General features: G+C 42.9%; 1 protein-coding gene across 2 annotated transcripts in view; it reads left to right on the forward strand.

Annotated features, from left to right (window-relative positions):
- Positions 1-26,448, forward strand: part of LOC138774151 (spermatogenesis-associated protein 7 homolog) — a 119,328-nt gene that overhangs the window by 22,515 nt on the left and 70,365 nt on the right. For both annotated transcript variants that reach the window (XM_069954769.1, XM_069954771.1), the window contains 2 exons: positions 16,471-16,563; positions 22,700-22,747. In XM_069954769.1, coding sequence (XP_069810870.1) covers positions 16,471-16,563; positions 22,700-22,747 — 141 coding nt within the window. The remainder of the gene's footprint in view (positions 1-16,470; positions 16,564-22,699; positions 22,748-26,448) is intronic.

Genomic DNA, 26,448 nt, shown 5'->3' on the forward strand with positions numbered 1-26,448 from the left:
TTGTTTGCAATTGTTAATCGTTAATTTGAGAAAACTAACAATTGCTTTGTCTAATAAAACCCTAAATGTAAACGTAAGAAATCTTACTTTTTCGTTATCTAAGGGCCCTATTTGACGGGACGATTATTGTGCAAAAAATCGTCATATCATTTAAATTTAAACAATGATCGTTTTGTGTGGAGGCAGGCGACAGTCGGAAAATGAATCATGTGTCGTTGTTCTCATCTTTTAGGCTGAACCTAAAATTGTTAATTGGTCGCTAATCGTAGTAATGATAATAACTAACAACTATCGTTCTGTGTAATATGGTGAACGATTTCAGGTAGCTCTACTCTGTGAGTGTTTATAATGTTTTTAAGGTTTTTAATTAAAAAAAAAACTGAACTCAAGAGCAAGGGGACACAAAAGCTCAGAGGTTAGTTGAGGGAAAGATCAGAAGCAACATGAGAAAATGTTAATTTACTGAAAGTGTAGTAGATGCTGGTAGGAAACTTCCAACAGATATGGTTGGTAAATCTACAATAAATCAATATAAGCCTGTCTGGGATATAGAAGGTAATAAGAAAGGAAATAATAGATGGACCAGTGGGGCTCTTTGTAAGTGGAATGTGTAACGCCTGGAGTAGTGGATCCACTGGACCGACACCAGCGATGGCACTAACCTCACCAGGGAGCGGAGTCTAAGGGGCCGCTGGTTTTCACCAGAGCCCGCCGCAAGGCGGGATGGACTTGCTGCGGCAGGCGACCCCCAGGTCGCTACCCCTGGCTTGGTTGCTAGTGACGGCAGGCGAGGCGTGGCAGGAGCAGTAGGCGGGAGATGGTGCTGGCAGAGGCCTGTAGGCGTAACCGCAGGTGACAGGCTGAACACAGGAGCAATGGTGTAACAGGGGAGCAGGAACCAGGAACAAGGACTAGGGACCAGGTAGCGGATAGGAATCAGGAACAAGGACTAGGGACCAGGTAGCGGATAGGAATCAGGAACAAGGACTAGGGACCAGGTAGCGGATAGGAATCAGGAACAACAGGGAGCTGGGCCAAACGCTATGGGAAGCATATAGAGGCTCCAACACCTGTAGTGGGGCAGGGCTGGAATATATAGGGAGTGATTGGTGCAACTAACCAATTAGGGGCGGACTGGCCCTTTAAATCTGAGACAGCCGGCGCGCGCGCCGGCCGGCACAGATGGAGGCAGGAGTGGAGGAGAGGTGAGGCGCCCCCAGGGGCCGAACTAGCAGCAGCGCCGGGTCCCTGCACAAGGACCCCGGCGGCTGCATGGGGCAGGAGGAGGTCGCGGCGGCGGCCCGGAACACGGGACGCCGCGGCGGCCGTGACAGAATGCTGCTGTTGACAAACATGGAGATAGCGGTGTTTTGGTTGATCTACTGGAGGTCAACCATCAATTTTTTGATTAAATTTAGTGGTCTGGGGTCTAAAATAACAAAGGGTCCAAGTTATTTAGGGGTCTGGTCTGAAGGTTAAAGACGTCAGGATCCACATGGGACCAAAAGCAAAATCTGCAGCCCAGTGAAATAGATCACACTTCCACAGAACCTCTTGACAATTTTCTTAATATAATCTATGAAAGGAATATACAGGTTTACATTAAAGACGTTGATCACCTAAGGTGCAAAATTCGAGATAAAAGATCCGGGGAGAAGAATTCTCTTCAGCCATTTTAGGGCACAAATATAGTCCATATAGGTCATAGCTCGCCCTGGAGTGTACATACAGTCCTCACAGCCAGGATCATACACACATCTTATGTTTCGAGGGAGCGGAGCTGTCTTTCATATCCCACCATCAGTCTACATACCCAGGAAGTCTCGCAGAAGACAAGTTCTGCAGTGATCATCAGGGTGGTGGAGAACATAATAGAAGAAAACTTCTATCAGAGAAGATCTGTGATCAATTATCTACTCGTCTGTCTCTTTTTTTTTACTATCTATAGTACTGTATTACTTGTTTTTTTAATTATGGGTCTACAGCTGTGGTACCAAGACATACGTTGACTTTCATGCAACCTTGTGGACTGCTGCTGTCACTAGATCAAATGGCACTACAAAACATCTCGGTGTAGACCAGGCCTAATGGACAACTGGGCATTGCCATTGCCCTTCATTGGACTTTAGGGACTCACCCCTTTGGCAAGGGGAATGGCACCACCCAGTTGTCAATTTATGCATACAAGCAGAACAAGGGCATACTGTTTTGCCAGAAATACAGTTACGAGCATGGATGGAAAACAAATATGGGAAGCAGCCCAGGTTAGGAAAAGTAGGAGATTGAGGGAAGGTCCAGCTTCCATGCACCCCACTGATCTCTGTATCGAGTCTCGGCTTCTGTATTATGAATAGGGTACAGCGCGTGACCTGCGGCTCTATTCAATCCAATGGAGCCAACGTAAAGAGCCATCACTTTTCCGGCTTACTTAGCTCTTTCCGTCGCTCCCTTTAATATCTTCTTGATATTTAATCACATTACGTACAGATATTTTGTAGTTCTATTACAAATACTTATTCCTGTTGATGGCGGCCCCCCGGGGCATTAATATTGTTGTTTATCAGCGATTCCTTTGTTGTTCTGGCTTTATGTTTGAGGTCATGATCCTGCTGGGAATGTTAACCTCCATGGTTGCAGTTCTCTTGCTGACCACAGCAGGATTTTATCCAGGATTATCCTTCATTTTCTGCCCATCCTTTACCCTCCACCTTCATAAGCCCAGGTGCCGCTCCTTCTCAAGGATTACTCCGTCACTGTAATTGCTCTATAGGGAATATTTTAGATTAACTCACAAATTATGTTCAGCTAAGTTATTTACTAAGCAGAAAATTGGATGTATTTGCTTGGTAGTAGACTACGTCACCGGCCCGCTGCACCTCCCAATGTCCATGTTCTTGTGAAAATCCAACGTCATCACCTATATTTAGCAGGTGGACTCTTGACACGTTTGGGCATACTGGTATACCGCCACCATATTTGGTCCATCTGGGGTCAGGTTGGAGATGTTAATGGTGGCTACACTGTCAGGGCAATCGGCCACTTTGCTCTTTATAGAAGTCCACCATCTTTATGACTTTTTCTGCTTAAATAAGGTGGCTCTGTGAGGTAAAGAGAAAGTCCCACGAAATGTAATAATCACTGGAAGGCAGAGTGGGGGGCATAATAAAGAATGTATACTTACCCGTTCCCGTGCCTCCGTAGCACCAATCCATTATCTCTCCGGCATCTTTAGTAATAATAAATGAATATTCTAAGTTAGAATAACATATCCTCTGTCCACAGTAGAGGGGTTAAGTGTCATATTGTGGGAGGTATGAATGCCAAGACCCCTCACAATCTTAAAAATGGGGCTATGACTCCTTTCTTTTAACTTGCATATGCTAACCGCCGCTCCATCCACGGTCTATGGAGCTGACGGAGATAGCCGAGTCCCCACCCTGCTATCTTCAGCTGTTCCATAGACAATGCATTGACCTTATATGATGTAATAACTGTAATCCAGCATTTGTCATAGGAATATTGTCTGGTTGTCATTAGACTCCAAATTTAACAAAGAAAGAGACAAAACAGAGAAGCAACGACTAATCCACGTTCTCATGAAGACAGATTTTGGGAGCGGTTTTCCAAATAACATTTTGAGAAATATCTTGGAGAAAAGGATATTAAGATAGATGAAAAAGATAAAATATCAATGGTCCTAGAAGCCAAGCACAACATTTCTCGGTGTAATATAATGGAGTCATATGGCAGAGAGCTGTGTTTTCTGTGCAGACACTGGATGAAGGCGAGGATGACTTCCAGCCCATGGCGTTGCTGTGGAACAAAACACAGAAAAACACTTTGCTGAGAGGCACCTGAACTATTATATGAGAATATTCAATTATGAGCGGATCCCTCATACAATGTTATTATCCTGCGAGAGAAGCTCTGAATATACAGTAGATAAACCAGGGCCAGAATGAGAGATCAGGTTCCTACCACTCCTTTACCCACACAACCAGCCCAATAGAAGACACATCATGTGTAGCACTATGTATTCTGTGTAACGACGGACAGGTATTCCGGCCACCATCCTCTTACTCGTCGTTGTGGCCTGGGTTCTTCTGGCTTTCGGTCCTATTCTCTTTCCTTGCTCCGTGCAGTATAGATCTGGCCACTAGAGGGGTTATGTGCCTTACCTGTGGCTTAGCTTTTCTAGGAGGCTTCCTGCACATGTGCTCTACCTGAGTGTTGAGGTCCTATGGTCCTACAAAGGTGTTTCTGCATTTGCCTAGAAAAAGCATTCCTGTGAACCTGTATCTGCCTTACCGTTGCTTCCCTGTCTGGTGTTCCTGTATTCCCTGTCCTGAATCCATGTGTTCCTGCTACAGTGTCCCTGCCCTAGCCTACCAGGTTCCTGTGTTCCTGCTGTGGTGTCCCTGTCTCCTAGTGTTCCTGCTGTCTGGTCCTGCACTCCCAGTTGCTTCCAGTATACCTGCATGTTCCTGTCTTGAGTGTGAACCTGAGCAAAGCCATATTTGCACCTGCTATCGTTCCTGCATCAAGTTGACCATGTGACCTGCACCTGTGTCTTCGTCCCCAGCATCTGTCACCTGTATCCGTCGCTTTCATTCAGTGTGTCCTTTGTCTGCATATTTCTCTGTACTGTCAGTTTAGTAAAGTGTGTGGTTCCACCTTTGCCATCTGGTCTGCCTGGACCAGCTTTCTCAGGAGGTAGCGACTGTCGGGGCTGTGGTGGCATCCCGTGGTTTATGCCGCCGTACCCGCTCTCCCTCCTCTCACTCAGCTGCAGCCGCTGGAGCCCACATGCAGGGGCTCGGTGCTGCTGAAGTTTCAGCCCTTGGGGGCATCTCACCGTCCCTCGTGCCTGCTCCCCGCTGTCCTGGCCGGCACGCGTTTCCCTGCCTCCTAGGGCGCCCACACTTCAGCTGTCACAGATTTAAAGGGACAGGTCGCCCCTAATTGGTACCTGCATAAAACACACTGACACTATAAATATCCCCACGTGTCCTGCCCTTGCCTTGTTGGAGACTCTGAATGCTTCCTTGTAGTGGTCCTAGCCCTCCGTTGTTCCTGCCCGTTGTTCCTGCCCATTGTACCTGCCATCTGCGGGTTTCGGTGTGACCTCTATCTGCCTGCCTTCCTACTGTTCTTGCTACACCTCATCCGCCGCCACTAGAAAGCCAAGCCAGGGGTAGCGACCTTGGGGTCGCCTGCCGCAGCAAGTCCATCCTGCTTTGCAGTGGGCACTGGTGAAGACCAGTGGCCCCTTAGACTCCGCTCCCTGGTGCGGCTTACGCCTTCGCTGATGACAGCCCAGTGGATCCACGACTCCAGTCGTTACAGCAACCTGGTGTATCTTCTGGAAAAGTCGATCTCCACAATCAGGAGTATGAGTATACGGTTAGACAACACCCTTAGGAGAAGATGGACAAGTGACACAGTGGGCTTACATCTGCTGATCCTGACTAGAATTCTGTCTATGGAATCTGTCAGATTAGATTAGATTAGATGGCGCCCTATAAACCTTCTGCTGACACCTACTTATAGTAGACCATATTATACCCAGATAACGTTGCCTTCAGGTCCCCAACTATTACAACCCATTCAATGAACTAGGGAAAGAAGCTGCTTTATGTAAGTAGAGGAATACAAGGTCCATACACCACCACGATCAAAGCCACTAGTTACAAGTGATGGGCCCTTGCTCTCTTGACCTGATAAAGAGGAGGTCATCTTCTTCAAAACACGTTAAACCATCTTGCAATAAAATATTAGCTAATTTTATTATTTCCTGTCCACCCTCGTGTTATCCGCAGATCGGACAATTACTACAATAACGGCAGAATCAGACATTCATTCTCCAATGATTTGGTGGATTCTATTTATCCTCCTTTGTTATCACATGTATGAAGCTGAAAGACACCAGTAAGGCTCCATCGTGTTGTGATATAGATGAAAAAACATATATGGTAGTGCAAACCTATTGACTTTAATAGACCAAGCATGGCTTACCACTGCAACATTTGGATTATATACTTTTCGAATGTGTAGTCTACTAATGCCTTTAGAAACAAATTACTCAAGGGCTTGGCGCTCGGCTCAAACATGCTCGGGTTCCGCCGAATCTGAAGGCTCAAAATTTGATTACTAGTGGCTGAAGAAGTTGGATGCAGCCCTAGGGAGTCCTGGCCATAGGCTGTATCCATGTTTCCTGGACTTCTTAAGTCTGCGTTCAACTTCTTCAGCCACTGCCGAGTGTTCAGGTTCAGAGGAACCTGAATGGGCTTGAGGTTTGCTAAAAAATATATTTAGAGAACTCTATTAGAGAAAGATTGTCTCTTACTCTGGAGGACCCAGAATGTCCATGAAAGTATACATGCATACCATTCTTTTCAATGAGAATATTAGAAAGCATCATTTTCCCTATGGTAGCAGATGGTAGGACCCTCCAGCCAGAATGACCACACTGGATCTTCATACTCTTATGGAAATCCCCTTATATACAGCAACAATATGGAAGGGCATAGAAAGCCTCAGGCTGTGTAGTACAGAACCGTAATGAATACATATACCACTGCATTGGAAGATGTATAGGGGGGGCTTATAGGAAACCATCATCAGGGTTGGGCAGAGAAAGCAGTAGGATTCTAATAATTTTGCTCCACCGTCCAGTGAGACCGTTGGGAGCATTGCCCGCCCCCCATAGCGATGTCCGACCGCCCGCTCAATTAATTCTCATTGCCTTATGTCTCATAGTTTGTCATCCTGATAACTTAATACCATAAGAAAAAACAACAAAATTGGAGAGCGAGCTTCGGGTCCAACAACGTGTATCGTGTATCAATGTTGTATAGCAAAAGAACAAATTGGAAATGTAGCATGTTACTCCCACTTTGGAGGGGAGCAAGAGTAACTCCCCCCCCCCCCCACGCCAGGTCCGCATCCAGGCCGATTGCTTTATCGCCTCTTTCACTCGGTATAGCGATGTAACGTCTTCCGAGCCCGCTGGCCAGAGACGCATTGAGATGACACAATCGATCTGAAGAAGCGATATAGGTGGGAACACTGGATACTAAAACACAATGTTTATTAATAGCCCAACGCGTGTTGAAGTCTCCAACCTCTTCATCAGGGACAACATAACTATACAGCTTTCCGGTTAGTTCATACCAGTGAGGAGTAACTGAAAGTTTGGGCCTATGTGAGGCAGAGCTGTAATGGATTTCTATGTGATGAATAAAACAATAGATAGTAGAGAGAACATGAGAGAAGTAGCACAGACCTGCGGGGAGCCTCTGGCCCATGTCTTACCGCTGTACAAGCAGCATGGAGACGTCCTTCAGTTTTCTCTTACATAATAAATTCTCCGGGTATAAGAGATTATTTTACAAAGAGAAAGGAGAATTATTATGAAGAGGATGCAATATAGACATATATGATACATTGTTTATTCAGAGGAAGTCACAAATACTCCCATCCTCCCAATTATTTAATGGGAAAATTCCTTCCTGATTCTAATTAGTGAGTATTAAAGGAGTTTTATACCAACTACCTCACCGATTAACTGTTAACATCCAAAATACTGAGAAACATAGATGGAAGCTGATGGCTCTGCATACATACACTACGCCTACTACATTACAGACAGAAAAGAATACACCACTTCCTGCAGGACATACAGTAGCTAATAAGTACTGGAAGACTTGAGACAAGTAATTTACATATCTGTATAGCTTTTTAGCACCAATTGATTTAAAAATATTTTTATTCTCCTGGGTACCCCTTTAATTTTGGAATAACCCCTTTAAATTTTGTAATAAACTCCTCTCTATATGCCAGTTATCCAAAGGAGAAAGTCACTGCAAGGAGCAATTCCAGCTATAATAGCCTTGGCATATCCATGGGTGAAGATGGGGAACCTTCGAAATCCTTAATCCATCAACATATTATTACATTACGGCAGCATTAGATACTGTTATAAATGCAAAGTCCAACACAAAAGAATATTTTTAAGAGTCAATTGGACGATTTTACTTTTAGAGTATAGTTCTTAGAAAGGGCAAACTATTCCATTGATTGCAATTATGCCACATGGTGTTGCACTTTAGGTTGAGGCCCGGGGTACAAAAAAACCCCTTAAAGGAGAAGTCTGGCGAAAGTTTGTATTAAAGTATTGTATTGCCCCCCAAAACTTATACAAATCCCCAATATACACATAAAGTGCTTTTTCCCTGCACTTACTACTGCATTAAGGCTTCACTTCCTGGATATACAATGGTGATGTCACTTCCTAGATAACATGGTGATGTCACGACCCGACTCCCAGAGCTGTGCGGGCTGTGGCTGCTGGAGAGGATGATGGCAGGGGGACACTGAGGAACACAGGGCAATGGAGGGACACTGAGCATCCTATGCCATCATCCTCTCCAGCAGCCACAGCCGCACAGCTCTGGGAGTCGGGTCGTGACATCACCATGTTATCCAGGAAGTGACATCACCATGTAATCCAGGAAGTGACATCACCATGTTATCCAGGAAGTGAAGCCTTGATGCAGTAGTAAGTGCAGGGAAAAAAGCACTTTATAAGCATTTCCCGTAAATGGTGTATATTGGTGATTTGTATAACTTTTAGGGGGCTATACAATACTTTAATAAAAATTTTCACCGGACTTCTCCTTTAAGTTCCAAGACCACCCTGCTAAATAACAAATAACAATAAAATATAACTTTTAATAGATATGTATTAAAATAATAAGTGAACTGATTTAAAAATACATGACACCCAGCTCTGTCACTCTATATGACTAGTCTTATGGAGATACAACTATCTTCCTATCTATGACTCTATGACCTATCTATATACTGCAGTACCTATGCCGGACAAAAAGAGTCAGAGCTGGATGAATGCTACTTAAAACACCAAAAGTGCCCCCACTCTACATGTTTCGTTGCTACCTCAACGTCATCAGGAGAGAAACAGGCTGGTCACGATACGGCCGGTCTCTTACTGCATGTGAACATAGCCTAATACTTCTACTACTAATAATAATGAGCATAACATATAACTAATAATACCAATAATAATACTAAATATATAACATATTACATAATAATATAATACATAACATATAATAGTTATAACAACATATAACATATGATAATAATATAACACATAATATATAATAATCATAATAATATAACACATAACATATAATAACAACAACATATAACATATAATAATATAACAATATATATATTAACAAAAATAATAATAATAATCATAATAATATAACTAGTGATGAGCGAACGTGCTCGTCCGAGCTTGGTACTCGATCAAGTATTAGGGTACTCAATGGTATTCGTTACTTGGATGAGCATCTCGCGATACTCAAGAAAATCTCGTCATCCGTTTCCTGTAAGTTTGCTCGCTATTTCTCAGCCAATAAACATGCAGGAGACTCTTTGGTGCATCCTGCAATGACGTGGGACCCATACATGTTGATAGCAGTGATTGGTTGGCCAGATCCGATGACCCTGATATATAAAACTCGGCGCCGGCAGTGCTCGCTTCAGACGTATGCTGTGAGAGATCAGGGACAGAGCTGCTGCTGGTCAGGGAGAGCGTCAGTGTAGGATATAGCGTTCCAGTAGGCAGGGTATATACTAGCAATATAAACAAACAGAACTTTTCAGGGCTTAAAAGCTTTTATTAATACTATTACTACAGACTGCTGGCTGGGAGTTGTAGTGCTGCTACCATGATTTCACCAGCACACTGTGGTGACCGGCTGCTGGCAGAAAGGGGGCATTAGGTGGTGCATACACACCCCTAAGAAGTGCTCAGTGTCCTCCTTTTTGATTTTGGGGCTAGTGGTGCTGGTGTACTGCACTGTATAGCTGGGAGTTGTAGTGCATCCTGCATAGAACTTACTTCACTGCTCATTGTATTGGGGTGACAAAGTGTGTACAGTTGTTGCCCATACCAGATAGCACCGTCAAGCCCCCCCTAAACTAGTGTGTACTACACTGTATAGCTGGGATTTGTAGTGCATCCTGCATAGAACTTACTTCACTGCTCATTGTATTGGGGTGACAAAGTGTGTACAGTTGTTGCCCATACCAGATAGCACCGTCAAGCCCCCCCCCCCCCCCCCCCCCCCTTAAACTAGTGGGCACTACACTGTATTGCTTCTGTATCACTTCTAATGGTTCTCTGTGTCCTCACTGCCATGCTACGTCTGTGGAGGAGCAGGACTGGTTGCCGGGGGCTCGACGATCGCGCCCCCGCCAACCAGCCTGCTGTTTTATTTTATTTTTTTGGTCTAGCCGTGGCCGGGGCCTCACCACCCCCGGTCGAAAGGCATCAGGTGTACTCTTGATTGTGAGTGGTGAGTGAGAGCAGGCCTAACCAGTTAGCTGTCAGCACCCGGGTTCATGTCCACTACATATCCCAGCCCCTGGACTCACTCCAATTTTTGGGTGGGCTCACTTGATTCCTCACTCACTTATAATGGCTCTCTGTGTGCTGAATTCCATGCAGTGTCTGGCCTAATTTTTGGGAGGCTCACTAGCTTCCTCACTCACTTGTAATGGTTCTCTGTGTGTTCAAGGCCCTGCACTGTATGACCTAGTTTTGGGGAGCCTCACTAGGTGTGCGTGCCCTTGCCTCCTTTTTGCTGGCCCTTAACTGGCATCCATGTTGACTACTGCTGGGCCTTTACTGGCATCCATACTGGAAGGCTGACTGGCTACCGCTTCTACCTTGTTTACTCTGTCCTCACCGCTATGCTGTGTCAGGCTGAATTTTTGGGTGGTTCATGATAAGCTACCTCTGTTTTAATGGTTCCCTGTGTTCTCACTGCCATGCTGTGTCAGGCTGAGTTTTTGGATGGTCCATATGCCTACCTCTGTTTTAACCAGGCTGTTGCACAGAATTTGGCATAATGGTGCCATTAGGCAGCCTCATAGGCATGCATACATGCTGCTCCTGCTGTTTCCTGTCCATTTCCGTTGTGTTTCCATCAATTTCTGAGGTTGAAAGGTTTTCACATGACCTTCCCTCTACCGAACTTGGGTCCCCTCAAAAAATGCTCGAGTCTTCCATTGACTTCAATGGGGTTCGTTACTCGAAACGAGCACTCGAGTTTCGGGAAATACTCGGCTCGAATAACGAGCACCTGAGCATTTTAGTACTCGCTCATCACTAAATATAACATATAAAAATAATATAACACATAATAGTAATAATCATCATCATCATATTATAACGCATAACATATAATAATATAACACAACATAACATAATAATAACATCACATTACATATAATACTACTACTACTACTTCTACTACTAATAATATAACATATAAGAAGAAGAAGAAGAAGAAGAAGAAGAAGAAAAAGAAGAAAAAGGAGAAGAAGAACACATATAATAATAATAATAAAAAAAATAATTATAATAATAATAAATGTGTGCACCTATTTTTCATAGTAAATCTAGTATTTCATTCTGATATGGGGGGACTTGATGGGAGAGGGCTGACCTTAGGGCTCCTGGAGTCTATGGAAAATAAAAGGCACCAACATAAGATCATGTAGTAAGTTGTGTTGTTGTTTCTTATCATTGTGATATGTGTCATGTTTGTTGGAGACTTCAGGAAGGGATTAGTGTGGAAGTGAATAATATTTACTGTGTCATATAAGGCGAGGAGCTGATGTGGCTGTATTTCTATGGGTGTGAAGGAAGGTGAGGAGGACAGGTCGCCCCCGTCACCCCCTGATTGCAGTTTCCCTTATCGTGTTTCCCGCATCGGTGTCTAATCACTTCCTGCCCGTCTCTCGCTGCCTCCAGGACTCTCCTCTCACTCCCCTTGCTGCTGTTTTTTATAAAACTCGATTAAGTTTTCAGCAGGTTTAGCTGTTTAGGAAAAGTATGACAAGATATGAAATCATTCTGGGCAGTGAGGGAGACAGGGTGGTGTCCGCATGAGTTCCATCAGCTGTATCAGAGGTCATCAGTACAAGAAGCTGAACCAGGGAGAGTCACAAAAATATCAGCAAAGGGAGAAAATACATTGTCATATACCCAACTGATTCTTAGGTGATTCTGACTGTATTGTTTAGGATGCCCAGCTGTTGGCCCAGGAGTAGCGAGGTTACAAAGAGTGTCTCACTTAGTGGAGGACCTGTCCCGTCCTGTATTAGGGTGGGTTCATACTGAGAAATTCACGCGGATAATGTCAGCGGAATTCTGCTGTCTGTCCGCGCGCATGGCCGCTCTTTATCCGCGTGAATTCCTCAGTATGAACCCACCTTTATGCTGACAACCTATTGATATCATTGGGCACAGTGCAATTCTTAGTTATTCCTGTGGTGGTGCTGTGGAGCAATTGAATAACTCTCAAACATTCCGAACTTAGAACGCTTAGAAGAAACATTCTGAACTCAGAACGCTGCGAGGAAACATTCCGAACTCAGAACACTGTGAAGAAATATTCCGAACTCAGAACGCTGCAAGGAAACATTCCGAACTCAGAACGCTGCAAAGAAATATTCCGAACTCAGAACGCTGCGAGGAAACATTCCGAACTCAGAACGCTGCAAGGAAACATTCCGAACTCAGAACGCTGCAAGGAAACATTCCGAACTCAGAACGCTGCAAAGAAACATTCCGAATTCAGAAGGCTGCGAGGAAACATTCCGAACTCAGAACGCTGCAAGGAAACATTCCGAACTCAGAACGCTGCAAGGAAACATTCCGAACTCAGAACGCTGCAAGGAAATATTTCGAACTCAGAACGCTGCAAAGAAATATTCCGAACTCAGAACGCTGCGAGGAAACATTCCGAACTCAGAACGCTGCGAGGAAACATTCCGAACTCAGAACGCTGCGAGGAAACATTCCGAACTCAGAACGCTGCAAGGAAACATTCCGAACTCAGAACGCTGCAAGGAAATATTTCGAACTCAGAACGCTGCAAAGAAATATTCCGAACTCAGAACGCTGCGAGGAAACATTCCGAACTCAGAACGCTGCGAGGAAACATTCCGAACTCAGAACGCTGCAAAGAAACATTCTGGAGTCAGAACGCTGCCAACAAATATTCCGAACTCAGAACGCTGCCAACAAATATTCCGAACTCAGAACACTGTGAGGAAACATGACTAGGGAATATGATAGAAACTGTGATGTACACCAAACCTCCTTCCTCCCATAATATAAACACTGACACTGGGTTTGGTGCAAAGGCCAGAGCGGCCCAATTTTATTAAACAGCACAACTTTACAGCATATACATCCATCACTGCGTAAATTACATAAATAATATAGATAGTACAGTGGTACCTTGGTTTAAGAGTAACTTGGATTAAGAGCGTTTTGGTTTTAGAGCTGACAGTTTTTCAGAAATGTAACTTGGTATAAGAGCATTGCTTTGGTGTAAGAGCTCCCTGTACTGGGTGGGAGGGGAGTGGGGGAGGGGCATGGTCTGCATAGCGGGGTCTACAGCTCTGTACTCTGACCCAGGACGTCTCCCCCACCTTCCAAATCATATATATGGCCTATGGCTGTATCCATCTTTTTCAGGACTCCCTAGGGCTGCATCCAAATACATCAGCCTCAAGTACTTAAATGCCGTACAATCGTCAAAGTGCACCCAGTGGATCATCAATTTTCCACTATTGTGCAGTCACAAACATTGCACTGGGAGCCATACCGGACTGGCCAGCCATACTAGGGACTATTACCTTCAGCTGCCCTGGACCACTCCACCCATCCTCCTCATGGACACCACATAATAATAATTACTGGTTAATATAAAGCCAAGTTATTACACAAGAAGCTTAGAAGCTGGTACTTTTCCACTGTTACTGTGAGATAGTGGGCAGAGCGGAGTTTTTGGAGAGACACTTTTGGAGGGTTTTAGACTTTTTCAATGTTGTTTATATCTAGAAAACTTCTTTGTCATTCCCATAGACTTGTATGGAAACTTAATAGAAGTCTATGGCAGACTAAAGTTGAAACATTGTATCTCTTAAAGCTGTGCTTCTCCACTCCACCCCGCCCACTAGAAGGTTCTAGTCTTCTCACAAACATAAAAGGAAGAGTCAGTCAGTGGCCTCTGGTTCTGCAGATAGAGACTAGAGAGGTGAAGAGACTCTGCTGGACCGCCCAGAAGACAAAGAAGGAGACGCTGACTCGATAGACCCTAGGTCACCAGCCCTATGACCAGAGCACAAGCCTGCAGAGACCCAGTAGAGACAGAGACCTTCTTCTGCTACTGGTTGGAGAATGGAGAAGTCGGCTCGGGGTTTTGCCTGTATTGTTTTGCTCAAGAAATTTCTTCAGTAAAGAAGCACTCTGTCTATTGTGAACCCCTGGACTTATTTCCCATTGGGGTGCACCACGCCTCACCGGCCCTTCCAGAGAGCAGCAACACGTGGTGACACCTCGTCAGTGTCTGGGGGCCCAGCATTGGGGCCACTACAACCCCGGACGCTGTATTTTTATATAGAACAATATACTCTCTGTATTATATGATGATGTTTTGGATTTAAGATGCCGGAAAGAAGAGTCTTGTCTCCTATAATATTCCAGGCTGCCATCCGGCACTCTTCACAATGCTTTATAACAGGCAATCTCAGCTCGGTTCACAGCACAAATGTAAATCCTGAGCGGCTGCATGATATAAAGTGCAGAAAGTAATGAAGAGAATCCATCACGCTATGTAAATCCATCCGCGGTGGTGGCATCACACAGAGCTTCATCCTCCAAATGATTCCACATTTACATCAGTTTTCCCTGGCAGCGGTAGGGCTGCTGTGATCAAATCTCTGGCACTTGCTGGGACCAGTTGATTTGAAAGAAACTATTTTTATGTGAACTACCCCTTTAATTTAAAGACTGATGAGCCCCCAATACACAGTAAACGGGGCTGGAAATAGTTGGCTCCATGCACTGTGTAGTAGCCAGATCTGGTTACTGCAGTTCATTTGCCGTTTATGTTGTTTTTTTTTTTCTAATCTGTTTCAGTTTTCTGATTGTAATTTTTTAATTAATAAATTTTTTGTGCATTATCATTTTTTGTAAATTATGGCGGCAGCCATCTTGTCTGAGCCGTTTTTACAGAATTTAGTGATATGCTTTACAACAAGCCCCTTCCCTGTATAGCGCTGTGGGGAAGCACTTTATCAGAGCTAGGGAATTAGGAACTGCAGGGATTAGACAGCCCTGCTGTTTCCAGCACAGGCATTGGTGGCAGCAGAGGGGGCCCTGTTGCCCCTTAAAGCTGCCAGTCAATATAAGTATATTTGTAAATGTATTTTAACCTCTTGGTAGCCCATGACGTATCTGGTACGTCATGGCACCCAGGAGGGGTTCAGAAGAGGTCTGCAGCCGGGGGCGATCGCCGCGCACACTAATTAGGACAGTTAAATGCAGCTTTCAAACATGACAGCTGCATTTAAATGCCCTGCACAGCCCCATCCCTGGTGTCTATTACCAAGCACCGGCATGGGCTGAAGCACTGGAGGTGGGCCCGCCCGCCCCCAATGTGATGATCTCCCCTCCCCTCTGTGACACAGCTCCATTAGAATCAATGGAGCATTGTCACAGAGGGGAGAGGGTTCCTCCAATTGGGGGCAAGCCGGCCCACCTCCAGTGCTTCAGCCAGTGCCAGTGCTTAGTAATAGACACGCGCCATGGGCAGGAACCAGGCCGCACATCAAAGAAAGGACCAGCGGCTTCCCCGCGTCAGCGCAGTTCTATACATGTGCAACACTTAAAGCGAATATACCTAATGGTCCATTCACTTTCAGCTCCTGAAAATGGGTCTAAAAATCATGTATTTACAGAAACCAGCAGATTTCTTCCAGTACTACATTGTGTATACTGTACCTGTCTATTTAGAGTTGCCTGAGGAAGACTTGATTGATTTTTCTTTTTATCTAATGATAACCTTTTTCTTACAAATGAACTGGTTTCAGAAAGGTATATAGATTTGTAATTTACTTCTATTTAAAAATCATCCAGGTCTTCTCAGCTGCTGTATGTCCTGCAAAAAGTGGTGTATTCTTTCCAGTCTGACACAGTGCTCTCTGCTGCCACCTCTGTCCATGTCAGGAACTGTCCAGAGCAGCAGCAAAGGCCCATTAAAAACCTCTCCTGCTCTGGACAGTTCCTGACATGGACTGAGGTGGCAGCAGAGAGCACTGTGTCAGACTGGAAAGAATACATCACTTCCTGCAGGACATACAGCAGCTGATAAGTACTGGAAGACTGGAGATTTTTAAATAGAAATAAATAACAAATCTGTATAAATTTCTGAAACTAGTTGGTTTGAAAGAAAAAGATTTCCCTTTAACTATAGTGGGGATTCCCCTGAGCCAGCGCTGAATCATATGTATTGTCATTGCCTGCAGAAAGTGTCTTTTTTACAATCCTGTAATTCTTTCCTCTCTTTCCTGTAGCGCTGTTCCCCGGCTCCTCATGTTCTCTGTCCACACAGTTCTTAATTCAAGACCACATGTCTACGCACTACCGAAAGCTGAATTCTGCAAAAGGTATTTAAAAGAGTAAAATCTCCTTCTCTATTGCGCTTGGATGATGTGAATTATACATTGTCTGTTCCAGGCAGTGCTGTGCTTTGTAATGGTTTTTAGTAATCTTAAAAATAATAAAATAAAATAAAAATCTTTCAAATCAACTGGTGTCAGAAAATGCCAGAGATTTGTAAATTACTTCTATTTAAAAAACCTCCAGTCTTCAAATACTTATCAGCTGCTGTATGTCCTGCAGGAAGTGGTGCATTCTTTCCAGTCAGACACATTGCTCTTTGCTGCCACCTTGGTCCATGTCAGGAACTGTTGAGAGCAAGAAAGATTTTATATGGGGATTTGCTCTGACTCTGGACAGTTCCTGATATGGACAGAGGTGTCAGCAGAGAGCACTGGAAAGTATATACCACTTCCTGCAGAACATACAGCAGCTGATAAGTACTTGACTTTTTTTAAGTACTTTTTTTTTTTTTTTTTAACAAAAATAATTTACAAGTCTGTATAACTTTCTAACAGTTGATTCAAGGTGTTTTTCCCCCCAGGAGTACCCCTTTACTTTTTTATTTTTAAATAACCTACAAAAAGTTGTTTGTCTGCACGTATTGATATGAAAGTATCTTTTTTGTTTTGTCGGAGTGCAGATATTTTCATAGAAGAAGCTCATCCTGAATGATTATTATGGTGAGGATGAAATAATCCGGAATCGGAGCCTGAATACAGAGCAGCTCCTTCTCTCTCATCTCCATGCTGTCTGATAATCTATTTAAGCTCTGGCTGTTCTGATGTGTCTGGGATCTCGGACCTTTGATTCTTCCAGTCTCTAATACCCCAGATACAATGTCAACTGGAATGTTTAATTTCTGTTTTATGTGATGGGAGGAAGTAAGTGGCGCCCCCTAGAGAGTGACTGGTGAATTCCCTCACTGGAGGGGAAGGACGTGTGTGCACATATCATTTGTGGTTTCATGTCTTGTGGTTTTACTAATTTATCATCTTTTCATTGTAATCTCTGGAGAATGGATCCCTCTCGCCTCCTGCTTCAATGTACACCTATAGGCTGGGTTCACACTACGTATATGGACGTATACGGACATGAGGACCAAATACAGCCTCAAATATGCATAGTGTGAACCCAGCCTAATAATACGGTTTACAATAGAGAAGAAACAAATTTCAGCAATTACATGGACACCTCTTGACTCTTTCAGAACTGTATTCTCTGACATAGGTAGTGTCTTCTAGTTAGGTCATCTGTTCCCAGAAGAATTATTCCAGAATCAACCAAAGAAGAGCCGTGGAGCCTCATCGAAGAGTCTCGAAACACAGGACTAGCTAGATATCCCTCTGGGTGTTTCGAGACTCTTCATTGAGGCTCCACAGGCTCTTCTTTTGCATATTCATGTTTCCCAGAGGGCAATGCAGCTAGGATTTCACTGCATTGAGCGCTTTCACTAGCGGCCAGTAGTGTTATAGTTTGTCTGGGATCCCTGAGATCAGCGATCTGTTTCTCTTATGGCTCTACTAGGCATTGCTCCCACCTAGCCAGAATCCTGCTCCACACTGATGAGGGGCAACACCCCGAAACAGCTGTATGTGGATGGTTACCTGGCCTTGGTTCTTCCTTTTCATTACATTGACTTATAGGGCCACTTAATATGGTGGTTTCCCTACAGGAACCACCACTCGGCTAGTTCCTTCCCGGAGGGATATCTGTCCAGTCCTCTCTTCAATGAGGTTCCACGGGCTCTTCTTTTGCATATTCATGTTTCCCAGGGGGCAATGCACCCAGGATTTCACTGCATTGAGCGCTTTCACTAGCAGCCGGCAGTGTTATCGTTTGGCTGGTCTCCCTGAGATCAGTGATCTTTTTCTCTTATTCTAGAATCAAGGCATACAAAATAATCCCGATCCCCCGTAATTGATTTTTCAATGGCTCCTGGTCCATGATCTCAGATGCCCCTTGCTTCCTCTTTCCACTTAGGTGGCATACTGCTGCAGCTGGTGATTGGCTGAGTGGGCATTTCCTGCAAGAAATAGCCTATGAATATGTAAAATTTAAAGATCCCTGCATTACATTCATAACTTATTTATTCCAATTTGACATATGTAATACTACCATTGCCCTCTGGGGGTGCTGCAGGGAAATCACAGCTCATCAGAGACCCTTATAACCGAAAAGGATTTTGTAAGTAGTAATAAAAGTAAATTGTGATTTGTATGGATTGCTCGTATTTTGTATTCAGAGGAGCAATGTAACTCCTGTTCTAGTTGTCAGCACTATGTACTCTGGCGGAGACTGCTGGGGGCAACAGGAGTTAGTTGGCTCTTCCACATGTACTATGCACAAGAAATATACACTTCATTTTGACTGGAGGTGATGAACCTTAATAAATTTTGCAATACTGTTTATTGATTGGTACAGAAGCCACAGAAGGTTTCTACCTGTACTTTTCTGCACTTCTGCATTTTCCATGAAAGTTTTCTGATAATAGAAAATTATCGTAACATAAAGATTTAGACACGGCACTCCTGTTCTGCCTGAATTTTTGGTGTTTTTCTATTTTCTTTGTACTCCTTGGGGGAGATTTATCAAACATGGTGTAAAGTGAAACTGGCTCAGTTGCCCCTAGCAACCAATCAGATTCCACCTTTCATTCCTCACAGACTCTTTGGAAAATAAAAGGTGGAATCTGATTGGTTGCTAGGGGCAACTGAGCCAGTCTCACTTTACACCATGTTTGGTAAATCTCCCCCCCCTTGTGTTCTGTGGATGACTTTAATACTAGAAATTACTCTGTCAATATTTTTTTTTCTACCGTGAATAATAATCACTGTACATTTCCATATAGTCCTGTGACGGTTTGTTTTGTGCGGGATGAGTAGTCATTTTAAATTTTATTGTTTTAAGGCACATACTGTATGCTTATTTTTTGTAAGATTGGTATTCATTTTGAATGCAATTATTTTAAGGCATGTATGTTTATTATTTGAAGGATGAGTTGTAACTTACAGATTTATTATTTCGATGGACATATACTTGTTTTTTGCGGGATGAGTTGTCATTTTCAAGGCTATTATTTTGAGCTACATATAACTTTTCGATTAACTTTTTTCAACCCTTTTTTGGGGAGAATGGTAAAACATAACAATTCTGCCACTGTGTTTTTACTGTTTTAGTGGTGTGCCGTTCACTTGATGGCATAAATTGCCCGCCATTTTTATTCTGCAGGGTTTTTTTTTTTTATATTTTGCCATGTTTGTACAACAAAAAACGATATCTGTTAACACTTGTACAGGCAGCATTATTTTTTAAAATGTTTCTATCAACAGTTTTTGCACAGAAAGAAGTGGTTTTTAGTTATATCATTTTGCGGTGCATAAGTCTTGTTGATCACTTTTATTCCATTTTTATTGGGAATAAAATGACTAAAATCTCTCATGTTGTATTGTTTTGGTTAAATAACATGAGGACTTCATGGTTCAAATTGTTATGGATGGGTCAAATACGGTATGTAGACTTTTATTCTTTAGTTTTTTTTTAAATAGTATTTTTACATTTTTAATTTTTTTTTATTATTTTTAAACTTTTATTAGCTTTTTTATTTTTTTCAACTTTTTAACTTTTTTTTTACTTTTTTACTCACAAACTCATTTTTTTTTTATTGTGTTGGTTAAATAACATGCTTACTTGGCACAACGAATTGTTAAGGCTAAGCCAAATACAGTATGTATACTTTTATTTAAACTTTTATTATTTTTACATTTTTTAAAGTCCCACCTGATCTTGATCACTCATATACTACACAGTTTACTTCTATATTTCATTGTATTAAGTTTGCCAGCATCGCATTGATTGAAATCCTAATAGCACCGGCTTCTGGCGAGGTCTAATAGGTGTATAAAGTTGGCCCACCTTGTGGACCTTCAGTAGGTCCTCAGCTACCATTACAATCCATTCCTTGACTGGTGTGTAGATGGGGATGACAGCCCCCTATTAGGCAATGCCAAGGTTACAGGTAACACCGAAGCTCTCGCTTTATGCTCCGAAGCTCACCCTCCCATGACCTGGTGCTGGGGGTGGTTTAACCTTGATTAGATTGTACAATATAATTGCTACTTTGATATAAGTAATTCTTATTTTACAACACAGGTGGCGCTGCAACAAAACTTTTAGGTTCTTTTGCAAATAGCATTGGATTGCTGGGGGTTTCAGCAGCAGGACTACTTAGGAGTGGGCACTAAGTGGTCATCGTAGTCATTGGTATTATTATTATTGAGTTGTTTAATCTAAGTAATATACTGAAAAATCAGATGAATTTCTAATGGGAAAACCAAACTACAGAGGCTATACTGTAAAATAAGAGACTCCTGTGAATTCTGCAGCTTCTATACCATTGATCTTCCACATATTGATGCTGATTTCCCACCAGGCTTTATTAAGTGCAGAATGACTTATATAGTGCGGAAAGAACATAGTCTCCTCCGATATCCATTGTGCGTATCCGCTCCAGACGTGCCGCGTGGCCTCCAGTGGGGGAGAACATAGACAACAGAAGATAAATGGCCTGATAGAAACTATGGACATATTGACCAGTGTCTACTCGTTCCCTTGTTGTTTTCCCTGTAGTCCATTAAATACAATGTTACATATCGGAGAGATCCGAGCAGGTTATGCCGGACTAAGTTTGTAAACTTTGGCTTCACTTTAGACAACATTTTTAAAGGGGTATCCCAAAATGGAACATTTTTAGCCTAGTCATATATATAATTTCCCCAGCGATTGGTAGATTGGGGGTGGCGGTACCTTTCATTGCATCTCTAAACCAGTATGAATAAATTACCCATTCACGCAATACAGTTTTCCATGCGGTTATGGTTGGTTGCCCCCATAGGGTAGGTTCACACTACGGAACCCGACGGATTGCGCCTCTCCGCCTGTGCCATAGACACCATTCTAAGCACGGCCGGATTCCGCATTCCACCGAAAGAATTGACATGGCGGATAGCGGAATTGGGCCGCCCATAGAATGATGTCTATGGAGCGAACGGAAAGGTGTGTGGCTGTGAACAGGTACAAGCTACGGAATCCGTCGAAAATTCTCCGCTCTGATTCCGTAGTGTGAACCTACCCATATGTGGAATTGAGGAATTGGAATTTCTGTAGTCCTGTGACCATAGGAGCGGTTTGGTGGTTTATCTGTAAACCAGAACAGAAGGGGATGATAGGTCCAGTGATACACAGCTGCCTCCATTAAACCCACAAGTTGTTTCTATTTGCTCAATAGACATGTATCCTATGGACCTGATATCAATTAGTTTAAAGGGGTACTACGGCATTTTTTTTTCTTTTAAATCAACTGGTTTTAGAAAGTTATATAGATTTGTAATTTACTTCAATTTAAAAATATCAAGTCCTTCAGTACTTATCATCTGCTGTATGTCCTACAGGAAGTGGTGTATTCTTTCCAGTCTGACACAGTGCTCTCTGCTGCCACCTTTGTCCATGTCAGGAACTGTCCAGAGCAGGCCCAAATCCCCACAGAAAACCTCTCCTGCTCTCATGGACAGTGGTGGCAGCAGACAGCAGACTGGAGAGAATACACCACTTCCTGCAGGACATGTAGCAGCTGATAAGTATGGTGAGACTTGAGATTTTTAAATAGAAATAAATTACAAATCTATATAACTTTTTAAAACTAGTTGATTTGAAAGAAAGAGAGTACCCCTTTAATTAATTAGGCTGAGCTGCAGTACCAGATGTGGCCACACTTGTATGAATGTTGCTGGTCTGTGTATTGATCGCTTTTTCTTAGGATACATCATTAAAATAAGATCTTAAAACCGCAAACTGCGAACTGCGACTTATTGGAGAGCTAGGGAAATTAACCACATAACAACCAAAATGGTCCCAAAGATATTGATACCTAGATAGTACCCTAAAGGGAAAATTTGCCCGATCATGTGGCAATACAAAAGAAATTAAATGTACTTGCATACCTCACCACTTCTGCTTCATGTGAACGCACCCTTAAAATCTGTTTAATTTTATAGTTTATATAGTCTGTATCACTATTATGACCTAAAACTCTTCATCATTAGGAATGACTCTATAATAATGTGTTTTCTCTGTTATCACTTTCAGCTGCCGTGGACACTTCTGCTCCGAGGAGTTTATCCTGCAGCGTTAAGTGTGAGTAACTACAGAATGATGGAACATCACACATTGCCTCATTCCTGCTGCTTATGTATAATCCATGTAACACTGCACATCCCTTATACAGTGCACATGCAATCAGTTACAGGAGTATAGCTGTAGGGGGCAGAGGTAGAGAAAGTTACTCAAGTAACCTTTACCTTTACAGAAGTTTTTCTATGGGGTTTGCTACTGCTCTGGACAATTCCTGACACGGACAGAGGTGGCAGCAGAGAGCACTGTGTCAGACTAGAAAGAATACACCACTTCCTGCAGGACATACAGCAGCTGATAAGTCCTGGGAGACTGGAAATTTTTAGAAGTAATTTACAAATCAGTATAACTTTCTAAAACCAGTTGATTTTTTTTTTGCTGGAGTACCCCTTTAACTAACCTATTAGTTATTTATTTTTTCATTTAATTTTTTGTATATTATGTCCCTTGAAGGGATGTGTACACGAAAAGTACAAAAACTAGAACAATCATAAAAATGCACATATGAAATGTACAGAAATTAGAATGAAAAAATGCAGTACGTTACTGCAAGGCACCGCATACTGCCGGAGCTCTAATAGGTTCTGTCTTGCAGTAACGTATTGCATTTTTTTTTCGTTCGAATTCCTGTACATTTCATTTACACATTCCTTTAAGGTAAGAAATATACAAAAATTAGAACGAAAAATACGACGGGCGGGAGATATAGCTAACGGCCGAACACTAATGCTCAAACAAGCACTATGCTCGCCCGAGCATGCTCACTCCACACTAATGAGCAACGATAAACCCAGAATGTGAAGACAAAAGGTTCAAAATCTGTTCTATATTATAAAGGAAAAACTAAAATTTGGCAATATCTGAGTATTTAGACCGTTTGGTGTGACACCTGAGATGTAGCTCTGGGGGTTTCCCATTCCTCTTGATCATCTTTCAGAATCATCCGTGGTAAATTCATTTGATTGGACAAGATCTAGAGAGACCCCCATCTATATAAGGTGACACAGCTGACAATGCATATCCGAGCAAAAACCAAGCCATGAGGAGGAAGGGACCACCAGTAGAGCTCAGAGACAGGACTCTTTGAGGAGAAGATCAGGAAAAGGGGACAAAACATTTCTGATGCCCTCGAAATTCCCAAGAGCTCAACGACCTCCATATTTATCATGGGAGAAGTTTGGAACAACCAAGACCCCACCTAAACTAGGTAATCAGGGGAGAAGAGTATTGGTAAGAGAGTGGACTAAGAACCCAATGGTCATTGTGGAAGGATCTAAAGAATCTGTATGCAGATGGGAGATACTTCCAGACATCAGTCATCAGTGCCGCCTCCACCAATCTGGGCTTTATGGTAGAATGGCCAAAAAAAGCCGCTCCTCAGCAACAGATGCGTAAAAACTGATGGGAGTTTGCAAAAAAAAAAAAAAAGCATCTAAAAATGTGAGAAACAAGATTCTTTAGTCTTATTAAACCAACTTTTTGGCTTCAAATCTAAGCATCATGTCTGGAGGAGACCAGGCGCTGCCCACCAGCTGCCCACTACCACCCTTACAGTGAAGCATGGTGGGGGCAGCATCGGGCTGTGGATGGAAGGGAATCCAGAGAGGGAGACTAGTCAGATTTGAGGGAAAGCTGAATGGAGAGATTTTCTTAACAAAAACCTAATCCAGAGAGCTCTGGACCTCAAATTGGGAGAAAGGTCTACCTTCCAACAAAACAATGACCCCAAATTCAGGACCATACATGAGCAGCTTAGGGACACGTCTGTGAACGTCCTTGAGTGGCCTGAACCCAGTGGAACCTCTCTGGAGTCACCTGACAATGGCCGACCACAGGTGGTCCCTGTTCAACCTTACAGATCTGCAGAGAACAATGACAGAAATTCCCAAATCCTGGTGTAAACCTTGTGGATTCATAGAAGACTGGTGGCCGGAATCACTGCCAAAGGGGCTTCATTAAGTAAGAGTAATGTCCCCACTCACTGCCCACCCAATGTATAGAAGAAACTACTAATGAATCATTTGGTTTCCATCAGGCTTTCCCCGTACATCCTCCCGTCAGTAGCTCGGTACAGTTAGGACACTGACACCACATAGCAGATATAGTGATGGGGCCGTGTAGGATTGCAGGACATTCTCTTGTCCGTCAGCACCGCACCATTTCCTCCATCCGGGTGACTAAAACCCAAACAGTGATGTGTGAACTGTCCTGGACATCCCGTAACCCGTACACGAACCCGAAAACAATAATACACTATATCATTCTGTCTAATACCAAACCAAGTATATGTAACATACATCACGCACAGATGTAATAGAGCCGCTCCTTATTGCATGCTAAGCACTCTATGGAATATCCCACCTGAAATTACAGAAGGAAACCAGGGGCAGAAGGGGCAAGAACGGAGGAAAACCATTTGATTTAATGCCTTTAGTGTTCGTGTTGTTGCAATCTCCATTATCCTGAAACAGCATTTTCTAGACAATACCAAACCACTCGTTGTGAACCTCTCACGGAGTGGGGGTGGGGGGGTGGCGCTTGTTATATCTCGCTTTGTGGCCGTCAGCATAAGACACATGTGACATATCTTTCATAACCAAGCAGGAAGACGGCAATTATAGCCAGGGCACCGGTGGCTTCAATGACAGATGTACTATCCTCCAACTCGCAGGATTTACACAGTTAATTGGCTGCGGTTTCTGGGAAAAAGCAAGATATAAAAAGTGAAGGAAAATCCAGAAGTGACAAAAAATTCTAATTTAAAAGAAAAAAAATATATGTTTATGATTTAAATCTAGCATAGCTAAATAATTTTTTTAGTTTTCTTTGTTTGTTTGTTTTTTTTGCAATATTTTGATACATTGTTGGGGGGGGGGGATTTATGAAGACCACCCACCCATTGGGCGAACGTATGCCAGGGAGAAGAGGAAAATCTTCGTAAATGTCCCCCATTGTGTAATGACTGAAGCAAGGTTGTAAATATCTTTTTGATTTTAAAAAAAAACAGTAGTATTTGGTGCATACCTTTGTGTCTCCATGGTTACAGACTACAAACAAACCCTGTGTAGTCTGATCCTGAAGTTATGTACTCCCTTCCATTTGTCGCCGCTTCACCCATCAGTGGGTGGCCAAGATATTACACAGGTTTTGGGTTTATTCTGTCAGGCTAGGTTCACACTGCGTTTTTGCAATCCATTTTTTTCATCTGTTTTTTGTAAAACAGATGAAAAAAATTGATGCATTTGTGTGCATCCGTTTTGATCCGTTTTTCCATTGACTTCCGTTATAAAAAACAATAACCGAACCTTTTTTTTTTTACGGACACAAAAATTTATCTGATTTGATCTCTTTTTTTTATAATGGAAGTCAAAGGAAGAACAGATGAAAAAAATGTTATTGCAAAAACGCAATGTGAATCCAGCCTAACCATGGTGACCCATGAAGACGCAAGGCAGCTGTATACACAAAATATTATTTGAGAGCCTGTAGAAGCGTGCAAGCACAAAACGGTCATCGCTTTTACTATTGGCACGCACCCGCTACTGTTGATTGTTTCTCTCCTGAAATAAAGTATCCGTATCGCTGACATTCTGGTGAGTGCCGTTGTTATTTCTCCTTCGGATGTAAATACTATTTTTATTGAGAAAATTTAAAACATTTTGAGATTTATCAAACATTGTGTAACACTGTGCTTTGGTCATCTG

The sequence above is a fragment of the Dendropsophus ebraccatus genome, chromosome 15 (genome assembly GCF_027789765.1).
Source record: "Dendropsophus ebraccatus isolate aDenEbr1 chromosome 15, aDenEbr1.pat, whole genome shotgun sequence".
Classification (NCBI taxonomy): Eukaryota; Metazoa; Chordata; class Amphibia; order Anura; family Hylidae; genus Dendropsophus; species Dendropsophus ebraccatus.